Genomic DNA, 20,116 nt, shown 5'->3' with positions numbered 1-20,116 from the left:
GGGTCAATATATTTTTGGTTTCTTCACTTTCTGTTTTCATTTAGCAAAGTTAGAAGAGTGAAACCTTCCATACTTTAATAAAATGAATATAATAAACAGTAGCTAGGCAAATTCTGTTACAAATGGCAGCTATGCAGTAGTCTCCAGCCCCTACACAGGAGATATCCGTTTCATATTATTTTAATAATCCATCTTTTTTTTTTAAAAGCAAATACTTTAGCTTCAATGCTCATGTTGAAAAAGGTTCGGATTTTTTGTTTTAATGCATTCTTTCGAAAGTAATACAATGAATATACAGTGTTAATTCCCACGAATATAACTATATATAACTACACTTTCTCATAAAGAAGCTCAATTAAGTTGATAAGCTTTCAGTTTGCATCAGTTTGAGATGAAACATGATTTTCCTGATTGCATGAGGTAATAATTTTCACCCTCACTTGTTCAATCTGCACTTGCTACAGAGGTACAATACGCGGTGTACTACAGATATATACTTGTAAAATTTTTATACATGTCGGTTTGTACCTATTGAAGTTTACCACAAGAGTGCAGTCACTTGGATTTTTCAGAATTACTCTGCCATTAATCAGGATATGCTTCTCTTATACAAAATGCAATAATGTTTCAACATACTATAAATGTCAATAATGAAATATTTAACTTCAAGTAGAAGCACACTAAATCAAAAAACTGTATCTTTCCTATAATTAAAAAAAAAAATTGAACTAAAGAAGAATCTATTGTAGGGGGAGAGGTGGCTACTGTAAAATTTTATACTTGAGTAAATAATCCTCCAAAGGTAGGCTGCTACATCCTACAAAAGAGAAAAAGGGTTTTCTCTAATAAATAATTACCTTCTAAAACATAATTGAAGTCTCCCTAAAAATGGTTCGAAGACAAAAGTTGAAAATGGTGAAATAAAAGCCACTAGGCAAATCATAATGATTAACAAGAAAGGTTTTAGAGAGAGAAAGAGATCTAGGTTCAAAGGCCTGATCGTACCACTTACAGAAACTTATGACCTTTGGTAAGTTTCTTAATCCTTTTTAGCCTCAATTTCTTCACCTGTAAAACTGATTCTTGTGCTAAATAAGAGATAGTAAAAGAGGTATTATCAGCACTGAGCCTGATACTTAGGGCCCAATAAGGTAACTATAATGATTATTGACAAACTTCGGTGGGGGGGTGTTTATTAGCGATCTTGCAAAAACTGCTATGTTCCTTGCTTTAAAACCCACTCTTTGCTTGTTTGATAGTGTAATTACTGGTAGTTTTCTGCTGTTCACTTTCAATGCAAAGGACTCCAGAGAATTAAGAAGAAAAATAATCGAGGGGGTGGGGATTTAGAAACCTAATTTTACGGTTGGCAAGAACTTGTGCGCTGCAGAATTTGTTAGCGGGCCGTCATATTACCTTTTAATTATCCTAATGATTCCCAGCCGGGCTGATGGGGGGTTAAAAGGATATCTCCCGGTGTATGCTTTTAAAACAAAATTACTTTGGGCAAAAGAAAAGTCTAGCACCCAGGACAATACTAAAAGAGGATGAGTTATTAATTACTTATTGAATGACACACTAAAGCTGTATATTTCAGGCAGAAACTAACTGTCCAAGATATGCGACTTACTGCACAAAATTTTCATCTTCCATTCTGAACTGGATGGAATCCGTTTCCTCACCAAGCTCTCAATATTTAAAACTTTATTTTCGCTTAATTAGTTTTAAGAAACCGAATGAGAGAGGAATGATTAACCCTAAATTAACGAAAAAGGAGTGAGCTTTAAAAGCTGTCAAGTAAACTGCCTAAAGTTACACAGTTTGTAAGCTACAGAGGAGCTGGGATTCGAACTCGTAGCTCTCGGGCTCCGAAATCCAAGCTTTTCTCGCTACACTCAAGTTTGCGCTTCCACTTGGCTTCCCTAAACCGTCCAGTAGAGAGAATATTCATTATGAAGCTTTTTTTTCTTTTCTTTTCTTTTTTTTTTTTGTCTCCTTCTCTGTTGCCAACCCTTCCATTTCACACTACCTCCTATGCTGGGCTACAAATTCCGTGCAACAACAGTCGAGGTACACTAAGGCTAGGAGCCGGAGTATAGGCCCGAAGAACAGAAATTGGTTTTACTTCCTACGCGGAACGGAGGTCTGGCGCCAGCACCAAAAGCGACAAACAAGCAGGGGTCCAGAGAGGCTGCAGACCGCGCCCAGGTCTCAAGTTTTAGTCAAGGCCCACGTTCCGGCCAGGCGAGGGGAGCAGAGAAGGTTATCCTTTCTTGACACCCTCGCCGCGGCGGGAGCACAGAAGAGAAGGTTGGAGTCGCAGTAATAGTGCCCACAATAAATGCAAACCCCCTCTTCAGCCCGTTAAACGCACTTACTTGAGCGAAGTAATTTCCAAGACACAAGGCCGGCACCGGCAACGGGAAGGGCCCCTCGGTCCTCCTGCCCCAGACGCTGGCGGTGACGACAGCCGAGCCGCGCCGCCGAAAGCGAAGGCCCGGCGCACGGAGCGCGCGCTCCCGACAGGGGCTGGGCGGCTCCGCGGCGCCACCTTTAAGCGTCACTGACGGGGCTCTGCTTCTGAACACCCGGGCTTGAACATGTCGCGGCCGAAGGGAGTAGCTGGGCGGGATCCCCGAGCGGGGTTCGGAGCTGAGAGGAGAGACCTCGGTGCCTCCGTACCCCAGGGGCTATTAAAGGCGGCGAGGAAGAGCGGGCAGTTAAACCTGTCGGGCCGCAACCTCAGTGAAGGTAAGACCCAGAGGTACGACCCGATTGTGCGACCTGGCAGAAAGCATTTGCCCCACGTAGCCTCCCTTTCCTCTGGCCTGGGTTTGGCCGCCTTTGGCCCAGGCTCCTAGCCAGGATCCCGGTGCTCGAATTCAGGCACTCATAACATTTCCACTGGTTCGGTCAGCTCGTTCGGTTCCTCCTTTCGCTCCAGGAATGTCTGGTGCAGGGAATGTGCTGGGAATACGGTCAAAATTTAAACGGGGCGCTTTCTGGGATTCCTACATTCTATGGAATAAACAACATAACGTTTGACTAAATTAGCTATCAAGTGATGGGCACATGCTTTGTTTCTTTGGCCCTCTGTTCCTCCTCTTAATTTAATCACTTAGGGCAGTTATCAGCGCTAAAATTCTGTATTTTATCTGCTCCTTTGTGAACTTAGAGTGAATGCCACTGTTCTCTATCAAGACCCTTTTCTGTGTGCAACTGGACAGAATCCTAAATACAAGGAATAATGAACATAATCCTAAATTGAAGATCAAGATGGATGCCATACAGAGTGAATTTGGGGCCATCCTGAAAATCTAGTAAAGATAAAAAGCACAAATCTGGACACCATGAATGAATAATAGCCAGATGCTCTTCTGATTTTCTGTTGTATACGGGAGGGAGTGGGAAGTGGGGAGAGAGAGATTATGGCATTCCTCCTGTTTTCCTCTACTTATATTTAGGTTTAAGGCTACTTGGGATTAAAAGCTTCCATTTCCTTGTAATGACTGCTTTTTTTTATTGTGCCATGTATAGAGTTGACCATGCAAACAAATACTTGCTGAATGAATGAAAGGGTATATGACAAAATCTCTGCTCTACCTAGAAAAGCTTTTAATCAATGGGGACATTAGTATTCTAAAACCACAGATGTGCGTATACACTTGCTTTTTCCAAAGCCGGGAACTTTCTACGTGATACCTGACTAGGGTTCACTCTGCTTCCTGTAGGACTCTGCTCAGATAGGCCCTTCCTAACTACCCTATCTAAATACCATTGCTAACATGTACTCTCTGTTTTTTTAATAGCATTTATTACTATCAGAATTTATATTATGTATTTATTTGTTTATTCTCTTCTCCGCTAGAGTATTAGTTGTAGGTGGTCAAGAAGCTTTGTTTTATTAATTGTTGTGTCCCTAGCACTCAAAATAGTGCTTAGTACATAGTAGATTCTTATTAAACATTTGTGGAAGGAATAAGTAAATGAATGAGTACTCCCAAATACTAAGTGTGTGCTGGAATGTACTTATTGATTGGATCCAGATGGTTTATTTAGTCTATTAAAGTTTCAGGGAGCAAATGAATTTTGACTCCTAGCTTCATGATGACATGGATCAGGGCTGTTTAGGTCATTATTGTATAAACAGAGCCTAACATAATATCTGGCACATACTAGGTACTCAGCAAATTATGTTGAAGGTACAATATTTCATAGGAGACAAAAGATGTAAATGGGAGAGGCACATGGTATCTATAGCTTATATATAAAAAAGGAATTCTTGTTATCATAATATAAAAGGTGTTTCTTTATATAGTTGTAGCCTTCAACGTCATCTCTTGTCTCTCAGCCTTTGATATCCAAACTGCTGTAATTCTGAACTATTTGTAGCCCAGTATGGGGCCATACTTCTTATCTCCATATCTTTGCTCAGGTAATTTTGAGATGCTTAATCTCCCTGTGTTTTAGTTTCTCATTTATAATGTGATAGTAGGAATAGGACCTACTAAGGTTTAAATGAGATAATACACATAAAAGGCCTGGTACATAAAAAGTACATGCTAAAAAATGGCCATTGCTATTATGATTCCAATAGCCTCCTAAGTGGTTTCCTGAATTTCTTGTCTTAAATCTCACCCTCTAAATCAGTGTCATTACCAAGAATTCTTTCCAAAACAAAGATCTTACTATGTCATTCACATTTAATGACTCCCAGTAGCCCACAAGATTCAGCATAAAGTTCTTAGTACAACAAACAAAAAAAGTCTTTTGAAATCTTGCCCCTAAGTGTCTACAATAAAGCCTCCTGTCTCTTTTCGGAATCCTATACTTTAACAACAACAACAATAGCAAATCGTTTTTCCCCCAACAACCGTACTTTAAGGTTTTTTTAGAACAGTTTTAGGATTCCACGAAGTTGAACAGACAGTACAGAGAGTTCTCATATACCCTCTCTGCCCAGCTCATAGTTTCCCCTATTATTAACATCTTGCATTATGTGGTACATTTGTCACAACTGATCAGCCAATATTGATATATCATTATTAATTAAAGTCCATTATTTACATTACTGTTCACTCTTAGTCTTATACAGTTCTATGAGTTTTGACAAATGCATGATGTCATGTATCTACCATTGCAGTATCATATAGAATATTTTCACTGCCCTAAAAATCACCTGAGCCCTACCTATTTATTCCTTACCCTGCTTCTCCAGAAGCCCTGGCAGCCACTCATCTTTTTTTTTTTTTTTAATAAATTTATTTATTTATTTATTTTTGGCTGTGTTGGGTCTTTGATGCTGCGCGCGGGTTTTCTCTAGTTGTGGAGAGCGGGGGCTACTCTTCGTTGTGGTGTGAGGGCTTCTGATTACGGTGGCTTCTCTTGTTGCGGAGCACAGGCTCTAGGTGCGCGGGCTTCAGTAGTTGTGGCTTGCAGGCTCTAGAGCTGAGGCTCAGTTGTGGCACATGGGCTTAGTTGCTCTGCGGCATGTGGGATCTTCCTGGGCCAGGGCTCGAACCTGTGTCCCCTCCGTTGGCAGGCGGATTCTTAACCACTGCGCCACCAGGGAAGTCCCAGCCACTCATCTTTTTACTCTTTCTATGGTTTTGCCTTTTCCAACATGTCATATAATTGGAATCACACAGTATGTAGCTTTTTCAGACTGCCCTTTTTCACTAAGTAATGTGTATTTAAGGTTCCTCCATGTCTTTCCATGGCTTGATAGCTCATTTCATTTAACACTGAATGATATTCTATGGTACGGATGTACCATTTTGTTTATCCATTCACCTTTCGAAGGCCATTTTGGTTGCTTCCAGTTTTTGGCAACTATGAATGAAGCTGCTGTTTGTGTTCAGGTTTTTGTGTGGACATAAGTTTTCAATTCATTTGGGTAAAAACCTAGGAGGGCCTTTGTTTTGCTTTTTGGAACTTTCTGGAATTTTTTTTTCCCTGAATATTTTTGATCTGCAGTTAGTTGAATATGCAGATGCGGAACCCAAGGATACAGAGGGCAGACTGTATACTCCAGGTCTTTCTTTCCTCCTATATATTTATGTGATTATATAAATGTATTTGTAAAATGCAGTCAGGTCCAGTGTTTCTAAATTGGAAAAATAGAACCTAGCCTTTAATTTTGGTGTATATAACAAAAAGCAGTTAAAATTCTGTTGATTCTTTTTTTTAAGAGCAAATGTGGATTTTTATTTTGAAAGAAATCATAATACATTTTTTAAAAATTTAAAGCTAACAAAAAATTTAAAGCTAACAAATACCAAAAACGTTCCAATTTTCAGAAAGATAACAATATATATTTTTTTACTAACTACCTAACAGCTATATACAGTGCATGATTTCTATAATGCTTTCTTTACTACATTTTTGACATCAAATTCTTTAGTCACTTCTTCATATGACAGTGGTTTTGCAGTATCATTTTCTGTTGTAAGAATGGAAGGGTAATTCAGCCCTTCCTGTAGCATGGTTGCTATAATCTTTTTTTCTTTAATCACAGCATTTAATTTGTTTACATTTAATATAATTATTGATACATTTGAGTTTAAATCTATATTATTTTATTTTCATTCTTTCCATTTTGTTACTTTTTTCTTGTTTTATTTTGGTTTAATTTTTTTTAAAATTTTTATTGGAGTATAGTTGATTTACAATGCTGTGTTAGTTTCAGGTGTACAGCAAAGTGAATCTCTTATACATATACATATATCCACTCTTTTTTAGATTCTTTTCCCATATAGGCTATTACAGAGTACTGAGTGGAGTTCCCTGTGCTATACAGTAGGTCCTTATTATTTAGTTATCTATTTTATATATAGTAGTGTGTATATGTCAATCCCAATCTTCCAATTTATCCCTCCCCCCAAAAATTCTATTGATTCTTGTTCTTAAATGGTGGCCTCCTGGAATGGATTCTTCTTAATGTGGTCACTTCTAAGAGCTGTGAGGCATTTTATTAACTACATGGGGTTGTTAACTGGTACCCGTACAGTGCAGATAAATATTTACCGGTAACTGAAATCTGTCGACTCTTGAGGGTTTTTAGATACACTTTCTTTTCTAGTTCCTTTGCGAAAGAACTAGGTCCTAGTTCTTTTGTAAAAATACTATTTATTATTTTCCTCTTTATATAACCAATATGTCTACTATAGAAAAAGTAGAATCTATATAAAGCATAAAAAATGAAAATAACCGTCTATGGTTATCATTGTTGATATTTTGGAGGTTTTTCTTTTATAGTTTGTGTGTGTGTGTGTGTGTGTGTGTGTGTGAATGTGAATATGTATATTTAACTTACTTTCTGTTTTTTATTTTTAACAAATTTGGAATTGTACTGAGTTCTGCTTTTTTGACTTCTATTTGTACATTTTTCAGGGGCACTTGAAAAATAGTCATTAAAATAATCAGATAATAGACTGTCTTATGAATATTGTGATTAATTTAAACATCCAAATATTGTTGGCAGTTTTAGAGTCATCATTCTGAGTGTCAGTTCTATAAGTTACTTAGAAAGGTATACCCAAACAAAATAACTAATAGTAACCAACTTCAAAGAAGAATATTAGAAATATTCTGGAAATTCTAAGTGACAGCTCTTTTTATGAGTAGCAGTGTGGGAATATATTATCTTTTGTTCAGTATAGATATTGCAGCTCTTTTTCATTGGACCAGATAAAATGAAAGTAGAATTGAAAAGGAGGTATTGATTGTTGCCTTCTGCTTGCATGACCTTGGCAGAACAGTAGTGTAGGAATGTTTTCGAATGACTCATCAAAAACTTAATGAAAGTAAGAGGGGCCAGTGTTTGGAACAAAAGAATGCTGTAAATTCTAAAGGAAACCACACTATTGAACTGACAGGAACATTGGTAAGTGGATAATTTATTAAATAAGCCAATTAAATTAGTTTGGAAACCATACTATTTGAAAGAGAAATATGGGTGTAAGGCTATCGTTCCTTATCTTGAAGAGAGCAGTTTGGTTAGTTTCTGTTTGTGGAATTAAGTAAATAGGTCTAGGGCTTCTAGGCCTCAAGATGTCATGTTGTCTGTTTTAGGGTAATGAAAATTTGCCATATTCAGTTTGTACAGTTTTTTGTGACATAATAAAAAGTGTAACAAACCATATGTTTACTAAGATTTTAAATAACCATCCTTAAATCTGTATTAACCATGTTCTGCTTTACTATTTAGCTTAACTCTGTATTTTGACTCCTGATTGTCTTAATGGAATTTACTGTTATATTCTAAAAAGCTAATGAGAATTAACCACAGTATCCAGATTTTATAACAAATAATTCCATAAAGAAACTATGCTTCCAGGTGAGTAGATCATCAAAACAAGCTAATTCTTAAACAGTTCTTAGAAATGAAAACACGAGGAAAGGGACTTAATCCATATGTAATGGCAAAATCTGAGGTGAACATTTAATTTTTAGTATACTGAAATCCAGGGAAGTCTACTTGTTTAGATTATAAAACAAGGACCTTGATAGTTAATTGAAAATCCCATTCCTATTTCTTGATCTGTTGATATATTTCTAAATGTTAGTATTTTAACCTGTTGGGATGTGTATCCCAAGTTATCGCCAATGCCAAAGTTTATTTAATAAATTAGTGCAAATTTAAACTTACCCTTATATTAATATCATGTTCACTCACTTGCATTTTAATATGTTTTCTTGAGTAGAAGAGAAAAAAATACAGGCTGGGAAGAATGGAATTATAGTTTCAGTGAGGCTTGTCTTCACTATAAAACTGAATGTACCCTCAAGTTAATGTAATAAATTCAAGCATGTTTTTCTCTTAAAGTGATTAGTAAACATGTTTCCTTTTTATATGTTTAACATTGTTTCGCTTTTTTCTTACAGTATCCTGGACTTCAGGAAAGAAGTGTTCTCTTCATGCATTCTAAAATAACAATGGTTCAGGTGTTCTAAACCACAAAGATATATTCCTTTGAATCAACCTAAAGCTGCAACTGAGTTAATGCCTTCCATATAACTTTTTAATTTTACTTTGGGGTGTGTGTTTGTGTGTGTGTGTGTGTGTGTGTGTGTGTGTGTGTGTGAAACTTTAAAGATAGCCTCAAAGTGACACTATAATATTATGGTTTATCAATTTGGAATTCTTTGTTTAACGTAATGAGGCCATTGGTGGCCATACATAAACTACCGTGGAGAAAATTGGAATGTTTATCAATGAGCTTTCCCGGATCCTTTACAGAGTGACTTGATCTATTGGTTTATTCTTTTAAAGTGCTCATAATTGGGTAGACAGTCTAGTAAATGGCATTTGTAAGATAAACTATTATCAAAATATTACCCTGCACCTAGCAAAAGCCTTTTTGTACTGCTATTATTGGATTCTAGCATTTAAGTGACAGTAGGGCCCTCTCATTTAATCAACGAGGAAACTGGGGACCAGAGATACTAGGTTACTGGCCAGTTTGATTAGTTATACAGGTTAAACCAGAGCCTTAGGTCCCTGACTCTTTGGTCAGTGGTATGTCCGTGATGCTATACTGTGTATCGTAGTTGAATATATTTACAATCTTTTAGAAGATGGTAATCAACCTAGACTAGATATAAACTTTAATGGGTATGATTTTCTGCCTTAAGTAAACAGTTATTATTGTATACTGTGCATGATCATTATATTTATGAAACTGTACAAAGGAGTCAAAAAAATTTTTTTAATCTCATGATTTATTGCTCCTATAGTTTACTGGCTGCACATTCTTTTATTCATCCATGTAAACACCATTTTAGACGTGTTTTTTATTTCTTCTCTGTTTCTTCACCTACCCACTTGTAAGTATCTTCCTCAAATTAGACAGTTCTCTGCTGTCAACCCATTTGTGACTCCCTATTTCTGTAATTAGCTGTTGTCAATGGAAGAAAGAATGAATTGCCCAAAAAAACATGTAAAGAAATCTTTTTTCACTGTTTAAGGATCACGCCATCCATTGTGGAAGTCTCTAGTCACATATGGCTATTTAAATTTTAGTTAACCAAAATTAAATAAAATTAAAAATCAAGTTCTTTAGTCACTTTAGCCACATTATAAGTGCTCATTGGCCATATGCAGCTAGTGGCTACCATATGGAATAGGGCAGATACAGGATATTTCCATCATTGCAGAAAGGTCTTTTGGGTAGTGCTGCTTAAGGGTATTATCTACCCTGTGAGAAACATTTATATATGTATATATATACACACACATACACATATACACACTTCAATTTTTTTATTCATTCACGTATATACATATGTGTACATCTGCATTCATAAGATTGTCTTGATATATTACATCATCTATATTTAAAAAATTGTCACTCTTTGTCTTTAGTTATCTTTATTGGGGTATAATTTACAAACAGTATGTACATTCATTTTAAGTGTACAGTTTAATGAGTTTTGACAAATATATACAGTTGTGTAACCTCTACCAAAATCAAGATAAAGAACATTTCCAGTACTTGAAAAGTTCCCCTTGCTGTCAGTCTACCCCCACTGCTAGCTCCCCGGAACCAGTGGTCTGCTTTTTGTCAATATAGATTAGCTTCTTCTAGAATTTAATTCAAATAGAATTATACATTTGCAATTTTTCTTTTGCTTAGAATGTTTTTTGAGGTTCATCCATATTGTTTACATAAGTAGTTCCTTTTTATTGTTGAACAGTAATAGTCCGTTGTATGTATGTATTTCAGTTTGTTTATCCATTTACCTGTTGAGCTGTGTTTAGCTTTTGGCTATTATGAATGAAACTGCTTATGATTTTTCAAGTACAGTCTGTGTAGACATATGTTATCATTTCTGTTGAGTTAAGTACCTGAGAGTGGAATCGCTGGATATATAATAATAAGTGCATATTTTACTTTATAAGAATTCACCAAACTGTTTGTCCCTAGTAACATGAGAGATTCAGTTGCCACACATCATTACCAACACTTTGTATTGTCATTATTTTTAACATTAGCCATTCTTGTGGTTGTGTTACAGTATCTCCTTATGGTTTTATTTACATTTCCTTGATGATTAATGATGTTGAGCATCTTTTCAACTGCTCATTAGTTTTTGTAGATCTTTTGCCAAGTGTTCAGATTTTTTGTCTATTATTAATTGGGCTGTTTGTCTTACTGAGTTATAAGACTTTTTATATTCTGGGGATGCAAGTCCTCAGATATATATCTATATTGGTATCTATCTAATATATTCTCCCAGTCTGAGGCTTGCCTAATTTTCTGAACAATTTCTTTAGAAAAACATAAGAGTTTTTAATTTTGATGAAGTCCAATTTATCAATTTTTTTCTTTTATGATTGTACTTTTTCTATACTGAGAAATTTTATCCATCCCAAGGCTGTGAAGATTTTCTCCTCTGCTTTCTTATAGAATTTTTATAGTTTTATCTTTTACATTTAAGTCTGTGATCTACTTGGCATTAATTTTAGAGTGTGTCACAAGGTAAAGGTTGAGGTTCATTTTTTATCTATACGAACATTTGTTGAAAAGACTATTCCTTTCTCATTAAATTATTTTGGCAACTTTGTTGAATATTAATTGACATTATTTTATTGCCTAGAATTTTTTCTGAACTCATTTTTTTTTCTCCTGTTGGTCTGTATGTCTGTCCTTATGCTAATACCACACTGTCTTGATAAGCTTTATAGTAAAAATTAAAATCAAGTACTGTTAAATCCTATCGCTTTCTTCTGTTTCAAAATTGTTTAATCTATTTTAGTTCTCTTGCATTTCAGTATACATTTTAGAATTAGCTTGTTAGTTTCTACAGAAAGGCCTTCTGGGATTTTGATTAGGATTATACTGAATCTATAAGTCACTTTGAGAAGTGACATCTTAAAAATATTGAGTCTTCAAGCTGTAACGTGGTATATTTCTCTACTTATCTAGACCTTCTTTAAGTTTTTACAGCAAAAACCAGGAGTCTTTCATATATTTTGTATTTTCGTACCATAGGTTTTGCATATATTTGTTAAATTTAACACTGAGTATTTCGTGGTTTTAGATGTTATGTCTTGTAAATCTTTAAGCATTTAAGAATGTTTCCAGTTACTGATTGCTAATATGTAGAAACACAATTGATTTTTGTATATTAAGTTTGAAGTCTGTGACCTTTCTAAACTCATTACATATAATTGTTTTTGTAGCTTTCTTAAGATTTTCTATATAGATGTTCATGTCTGCTAATAGAGACAGTTTTGCTTCTTCCTTTTCAATCTGAATGGCTTTTATTTATTTTTCTTGCCTTGTTGCATTAGTCAGAACTGCTAGTAAAATATTGACACAGTAAGAATGGGCATCCTCACTTTGTACCCAATTTTAGAGAGTAAGCACTGAGTTTTTCACCATTAAGTATTTTGTTAGCTGTAGATTTTTCAAAGATACCCTTTATCAGGTTGAAGGAGTTCCCTTTCATACCTAGTTTTTTGAGAATTTTTATCTTGAATGATTGTTGAATTTTGTCAGATGCTTTTTTTTTTTCATTCCTTGACAGTCATGTTGTGTTACTCTTTTTCTGTTAATATGGTCGACTGCACTGATTCATTTTCAAATGTTAAAGCAGCCTTGCATTCCTTATATAACTCACTTGGTCATGGTGTTTAGATTTGGTTTTTTGTTTTTGTTTTTTTTTCCCCCCTTTTAATGTCTTTGATTTTGGTATCAGAGTAGTGCTGGCTTTATAAAATGAGCTGGGAATTTTTCTTTCCTCTATTTTCTGAAACAGTCTGTAGAATCAGTATCATTTCTACTCTAAATGTCTATAGAATTCACCAGTGAAGTGGAGTTTTCTTTGTGGGAATGTTTTAAATAGCAAGTTTAATTTCTTTGGTAGATACAATGTACATTATTGTGATTTATAAGAAATATATATATTTGGTCATTCAGATGACCAAAATATATTTCTCAGAGATATTTGGTCTTCATCCATAGTTCCTGGCCCACAGCTCCCAAAACCCTTGGAATTTTCCTGAATAATAAGAGCAATGGGAGCATCCTTTGTTAAAATATTTGGTTTCTTCTCCTCAGTTTCCGAAAAACAAAAACAAAACCCCCAAAAAAACTGCTTCAGAGCCATAAAAGTGAAATGGTGTCTTGTTAACAAGACTTTAATACCACAAGTGAGTTTATGTTAATGAAAGTGACTTTTGCAAAACACCTAAGGACGGAGGCTGGTAGCCAGGAGAACTAACCACAGATAGAATCAGAATCAGAAACCCTGATTCTGGACAGGAGAGAGGGGATAGAGGTTGAATCAATCACCAATGGCAAATGAGTTAATCAATCATGCCTATGTAATGAAGCCTCTGTAAAAACCAAAAAAGGAGAGGGTTCTGAGAGCTTCCACATTAGGGAACCAGTATGCTCCCATGTGCCATTGTGCCGGACCACGAGCTCCACAAGGATGGAAGCTCCCTTTTTCAGACCTTACCCTATGTATCTCTTCATCTGGTTGTTGGTTCGTATCCTTTAATATCGTTCGTAATAAATCTGTAACCTAGTGAGTAAATGGGTTTTCCTGAGTTCTCTCGGCCATTCTAGCAAATTAACTAAACCCAAAGAGGGAGTCGTGGGAACCTCTGATTTATAGGCAGTTGATCAGAAGTACTGGTAATAAGCTGGGCTTGTGACTGGCCTCTGAAGTGGAGGGCAGTTTTGTGGGACTGAGCCCTTTACTTGTGGAATCTGATTCTATGTCCCCTAGTAGTATCAGAGTTGAGACACCAGGAGGGTGTCTGAGAATTGATTGTGTGGGGAACAATATGCACACTGGAATTGGGTCCAGGAACCCTTTCAAAAGGCTACTCAGATTTCCTGTTGCTGTTGTGCTTTATTTTTTTCCCCCTTTCAGGGAATTTGTCCATATCCTCTAAGTTGTTGAATGTATGGATATAAAGTTGTTCATCATATTCCCTTATCCTTTTTTTTAAAATAAATTTATTTATTTATTTTTAGGGTCTTCGTTGCTGCGTGCAGGCTTTCTCTAGTTGCAGTGAGCGGGGTGGGGGGGCTACTCTTCATTGTGGTGCACGGACTTCTCATTGCGGTGGCTTCTCTTGTTGCGGAGAGCACGGGCTCTAGGCACGGGCTTCAGTAGTTGTGGAACACAGGCTCAGTAGTTGTAGCTCATGGGCTCAGTGTTGTAGCTCGCAAGCTCTAGAGCGCAGGCTCAGTAGTTGTGGTGCACAGGCTTAGTTGCTCCGTGGCATGTGGGATCTTCCCGGACCAGGGCTGGAACCTGTGTCCCCTGCACTGGCAGGCAGATTCTTCACCACTGCGCCAGCAAAGAAGCCCCTTCCCTTATCCTTTTAACATCTGTAAGATTGGTAGTGATATTCCCACTTTCAAAGAACTGGGTATTGGTTTTATTGCTTTTTATCTATTACCATATTTGTTTTCTATGTCATTGATTTCTACTCTTTTTTTGTTTACTTTGGGTTTACTTTGTTCTCTTCTATCTTCCTAAGATTGTAGTTTAGATCATTGTGAGATGGGATTATATATGAGCAAGACTGGCCATGAGTTGATAACTGTTAAATGTGGGCGGTGGGTATGTGGAGCATTATTTCATTATACTATTTTTTAATTTATGTATATATTTGACATATATGTATAACTTTAAAAATTACATACAGCAAATAAACCTAACTCCATAGTAAATTTTTTTCACATTTATATGCCTATTGACATTTATTTTTTACCTGGTAGTTTCTGTTTTGTGAATTGGTAAGCTACTTTTAGGATGGCTCCACCGAATTCCTCAATAATTAGGACAATATACCTTTCAGTGGTTCTTCATATTTGTGGGGAGGGAAGAAAAGTGACATGAATCTTGGTGCTATAAACTCTTGAAGAAATTGAGATATTTCACAAACAATGGGGAAAAGAATGAGCAGTAAGTCAATGTTTATGGAAAAGCAAATTGATACATATTTAATAACAGCAGTATGGTATCAACAATTATCCATCCCATGATAGTTCCTACAAAGACAAATTTGGTTAACCAAAATATCTGAAGTAATAATGATAAAATTTTAACATTCATTTAGTATAGTTGATGGGTAACAGATATTGTTGTTGTGTTGTATACAAATTTCTTGTGTTCTCCACCTTCCTCCTTACAAAAAAAGATATTTTCTATTACATTGCCTTTTAAGTATAATAGTCTTAATGTACCTATGTATAGATGTTAAGAGAAAAATATATGCACAATGCTCTACATATTTTCTTTAGGAGTAGACTTGTGCATATCACATAGCTTCTTCCATACATTTTTTTTATGTTTCGTATTGTTTTGTCTTGCCTTGTTTTTTTTTTTTTGTTCTTGTTCTGGAACTTTTTGTTGGTGATCCAAACTGGTATGGCACATTTGTAACTTTTTTTTGCTTAAGGGTAACATTGATTTTTAGTCAAATACATAAACGTACCCATTTCTATTGACTGATTTGGTGTCAGTAACTTCACATGCAAGTGCTGGGCTGATGTGTGTTTCTCATTCCCACTCAGTCATCCATATCTACCCACCAAAATAATAATAACAACAACAGTGAAGATACATTTTATGCTGCTTTTGTGCTCAAAGAGTTGGAAAGAGTGGTTTTTGTTTGTTTGCTTTGCTTTAAAAATAAACCTCTGTCCATAAACATGGGTGGATTTTCATTCTGTTTTATTCCCATTTGCTGGAGATTCATTGATAGAAGGGTAGAGAAATGCAGATTGCTTAGGCAGAGAGAAGGGTAGGAAAGGGATCTTATAATTTATTCTAATACAGATATAGGTACCTCATTTTTTTTGAGTGAACGGATTTCAGAAACTTTGCTTTGCTTCTGTAAAACCATTGTATTGGATTGCTCGACCTGATTGTGTCGTGAACTTGAAACTTTGACCGCACCTTTCCATTTAATGTCATTTTAAAATGATAGTTAATAACTGTAAGGCATAACCAATGGTTGCCTTGATTAATATTAGCTAAAGTTCTAGATTATACCCATATATCGTCCTACTGGTATCAAGGAATGAAGGACTATTTAAAATAGTTCTGCTGTAGCACTAGAGCAAGTTAATATTTTCTAGATCTTCAAGTGTTATAGTGATAAACCTGGACTCTTTCTGTTTAACTTGAACAGTCTTATCTGCAGTGTCAAAGGAATTGCTGTATATGCTGCAACAGAAGTAATACAATGTTGTGTGATGGGATAAGAAATAAAATTGTACATCAGATAAAATAGAGAGCAGCTACCAGAGTCAGATACACCTTACAAATATTCACTGAGAAGCAAAGACAATTTAGTTTTTCCAGGGTTTAAATCCCATCTAGCTATATAACCCTGGGTAAATGATACATTCTCTGTGCCCCATTTTTCTCATCTGTAAAGTGAAAATAACACCTACCTCACGGAGTTGCTATGAGATATAAATGAGTTAGTTTAAATGTTGATTTCCATACGTTCTCTGTTATGGTAGCATAATGGTAGAGTCCATTCTTTATTTGTCTTGTATATCTAACCACTATATGCTGTGCAGGGAATGTATATAGTAAATATAGTTGAATGAAGATAAGAGTGAGATCTTATATGAAAAATACATATCCAATATTCTGCTTTGGAATAAAATCAACTTCCACTGTAATGTAGTTGTAATTCATTGCTATTTGTTTGATTTATTTGAAAGTGTTTTTTTTAGTGTTTCAGAAACTTCTTTTCAGTAGATAAGCAGAATAGCTGTTATAAACATATGTACTTAGTATCTCATTTCTTTCCCTTCTTTTTTTTTTTTTTGGTGTGGTGGTGGTGGAAATAGTGCCTCAGTGTGTTTGGAGAATAAATGTGGATATCCCTGAAGAAGCTAATCAGAATCTTTCATTCAGTGCTACTGAGCGATGGTGGGAACAGACAGATTTGACCAAACTAATCATATCAAACAATAAACTTCAGTCACTTACTGATGACCTCCGACTCCTTCCTGCACTGACTGTTCTTGATGTAAGTTGACTGATTATAAATATGGGTCTTTGTCTGAAGAGACTCTAAAGCTAAATTTAGGCTTTGAGAAATAGAATATCCATGTTCAATCAGTAGAGTGCAAGGAAGAATAACAAATTACTGTGTTTGGCATAGCATAATGGTTAAGAGTGCAGAGTCAGAACATCAGGCTTCAAATTTTGACTCTGCCACTTGATAGCTGTGTGATCTCGGGAAAGTTACCTCTTTGTGCTTCAGTTTCCACATTTATAAACCGAGACTGGTACTACTACCTGTTTTTAAAAATTGTTCTTTGAATTAAATGAGTTAATGCATACAGACAGAATTGGTATTTAACAAGTGGTTGCTGCTGCTCGTCTTTTTTTTAATTTCTATTATTTGTATCATTATTATTCTAGATGTTAAAGCAAGTATTTAATATTGTTTTGTTTTTGGTTTTGGGTTTTTTTTTGGTTTTTTGGGGGTTTTTTGGGGTAACTTATCTCCAAGACTGACTTAAATTATTGGGCTTAAATTTTTGTGTGTTTATTCAGGGACTATGTTTTTAATCCCTAGTTGCCATGTCATGAGTAGTTTATTTCATAATCCACAGACTTCTGATATACTTTACTTAGGATCATCAAAAATTTTCCATTTCATGTCTGAAAAAGTTGGATGTCGTCAGATTTCTAGAGAAGTTTTTATTTTCTTCATTTGTAAAATGAATGGATTGGCATAAGTGTTCTCTTAAAGGTTCCTTGTACCTTGAAAGCAATATGATTCTGTAAGAACATGAGAGAAGTCCCCCTCCTCATTTATTTTTTGTAAATGTTGACATAAATCATACCATCAGAGGGCTGTTAATTTCTGACCCTGTCATCTCTCATTTGAGATTGAAGTTCCACTCAATGAGGTGAAGTTTTTTTTTTAACTGTAGTATTTAAAATTGATCTCTTATCACTTCATGATTTATGAGCAGCAGTTTGGTCAATTTCAAACTCCTTTTTCTCTTCTGTACTCAAAACAAATTACCAATAGCCCAACTATGCTTTTGAGCTAGAATAACGAGACTATCAGCAGAGAATATTGTACAATAGCAAAGCTCATGGTTAATTATAAGACTAAGATATTGACTGCGTCTTTTAATAACTTTTAGATACATGATAATCAGCTGACATCCCTTCCTTCTGCTATAAGAGAGTTAGAAAATCTTCAGAAACTTAATGTCAGGTAAAATTTAAGCTTATTTCAGTATTGCTAGTATAAGGGTGTAAATCTAACATTCTTTAAAATTTTTTTCAAACATTTTTTCTAACATGTAAAAAATGTTTTGTATTATCTCAGAAAGTGATTAAGCAGAATAATAATTTTAAGTTTTAATTCTCAGATTATTTTATTTTTTGTTTTAGAATTGCCTGCATGTTTTCTGGTTTTACAAATTTAAGGCCAGTTGATTTTTTTAAAAATACTTTTTATTTGTATGAAATAATTTTTAGTGGTTATAATGAGGAAAATTTCATGTTTTCAATATTAGTAGTTTTTAAACTTTTCTGAGGACTCCTGGGATTCCATGGGTATGCGTCTGGTACTCACTGGTAGGTACATGGGAAGCCAGGTGGCTAAGGCCCTAGCTAACTCTGTTTGCCCTTCAGTACACACTCAGACTTTCAAGAAAAATAACTGCCTTATATGTTATATATACACAGGGGGAAAGGGATTAGGGATGATTTAATTTAGGAGAAAAAAATGAAAAAGTTTAAGTGTTCAAAACATAGTTTGAAAAGCTGGGGCTTATAAAATAGATATAAATCTATCTAACACAGCATGATAAAGTTGCAGTTTTCTGGAGTTAACTGGTTTGAGGGAGAACAGTTCCTCAAATAACAGTCCTTATTTGGTGAAAAATAAGACTGGAGTTGCATATTGCATTCATCTGGACATGCCAGGCCCTCAAACAGAAATAGCTATTTTTGTCTTGAGTGCTAAGTTGAAACCTAATCCCCATGTAAAATGTGACTTCATTGTAGTGTATGTATGTGCACATTTTTGTCAAAATTCTAAAACTCATATGCAGTGTAAAAATTATAGCCCAATGTATTCTTTTATATGTAAAATCAAGTTGATTAAAAGGAACCAATCAAAAGTTCACAAATTATATGTTTGGTTAAAAATCTTTATTTCTTTGAAACTCTCAATTTGATTACTTTAGATTACTGTCATTTTAATGGGTGTGTGCTTTTAGGATGTAAAGTTTGTAAGTACTTAAAATTAGTAAACTTACTTCATTTTTTTTAATGAGCCCAGGTAGTTGATTAGCAAAAATGCCTTTATAAATATTTATTGTGTTGTCACCAAATTGTTCAGCATTTGTTTTATCAATCAATAGCCATAACAAGCTGAAAATACTCCCTGAAGAAATTACAAATCTAAGAAACCTGAAGGGCCTGTATCTCCAGCATAATGAACTAACTTGCATACCAAGGGGATTTGAACAACTTTCCAACTTAGAAGATTTAGTAAGTTTTGATTTTGCAATATTTATATAATTTGGGGCTGGTGGGATTTTTCATTAAACTGAAAAATTGGATGTATGATTGAAATCATGGGTACATGGGCAGCTGATTGTATGACTAGATTATCAGAAACTGAATTACAATTAGATTGCTAAATTAGTAATTGTAAATTTGATTTTCTTATGTTTTTCTTATGAAGGAAATCACCTTAGATTTTAATTTAGGAATAGAGTTTGGGAAAGGAGCCATTGAGGATGACTTTGTTATTCATAGGCTTTTATGGCTTAGCAAAATAGAGGAAAGGTGTTTTTAGCGTATACCAATTCCCTTTTTTATATCCATTCTCATTTCCTCCTCTGTAGCCCTTATGGCCCCTTTGTCCTCTAAGTGTCCAGATAATGCCTTCAGGGCCTGCTTTTTCTACCCTATTTTTCAAAATGGCCATATTTCCTGGTAAAAATTTTTATTCTATCCGTTTCACATCTTAAATAGAGATAACCATAAAGCAATGCAAGTATTATTTTAGTCATACTATTAAGAATAATACAAACAATAGGCACTTTGCTATACATACAGCATATTACATATTACTTTGCTATACATA

General features: G+C 35.1%; 2 protein-coding genes across 5 annotated transcripts in view; one reads left to right on the top strand and one right to left on the bottom strand.

Moving 5' to 3' along the window:
• The window catches only part of SRSF11 (serine and arginine rich splicing factor 11), a 46,399-nt gene extending 43,919 nt beyond the window's left edge, over positions 1-2,480 (bottom strand). The window contains exon 1 of one of the 3 annotated variants that reach the window (XM_059924370.1): positions 2,379-2,480. The gene's annotated coding sequence lies outside the window, so the exon portion shown is untranslated. The remainder of the gene's footprint in view (positions 1-2,378) is intronic. The other 2 variants (XM_059924371.1, XM_059924361.1) reach the window with 2 other exon arrangements.
• A 65-nt stretch (positions 2,481-2,545) lies between these two features.
• The window catches only part of LRRC40 (leucine rich repeat containing 40), a 51,569-nt gene continuing 33,998 nt past the window's right edge, over positions 2,546-20,116 (top strand). The window contains exons 1-5 of one of the 2 annotated variants that reach the window (XM_059924353.1): positions 7,790-7,885; positions 8,887-9,000; positions 16,839-17,020; positions 18,156-18,229; positions 19,386-19,515. In XM_059924353.1, the coding sequence (XP_059780336.1) occupies position 9,000; positions 16,839-17,020; positions 18,156-18,229; positions 19,386-19,515 (387 nt within the window). In that variant the 5' untranslated portion in view covers positions 7,790-7,885; positions 8,887-8,999. Of the gene's footprint in view, positions 2,752-7,789; positions 7,886-8,886; positions 9,001-16,838; positions 17,021-18,155; positions 18,230-19,385; positions 19,516-20,116 lie in introns of those variants that run through there. The other variant, XM_059924350.1, reaches the window with a different exon arrangement.

Source organism: Balaenoptera ricei, chromosome 1 (genome assembly GCF_028023285.1).
Source record: "Balaenoptera ricei isolate mBalRic1 chromosome 1, mBalRic1.hap2, whole genome shotgun sequence".
Classification (NCBI taxonomy): Eukaryota; Metazoa; Chordata; class Mammalia; order Artiodactyla; family Balaenopteridae; genus Balaenoptera; species Balaenoptera ricei.
The sequence above is the reverse complement of the archived record's forward strand: the minus strand, read 5'-3'. Positions and strand labels throughout refer to the sequence as shown.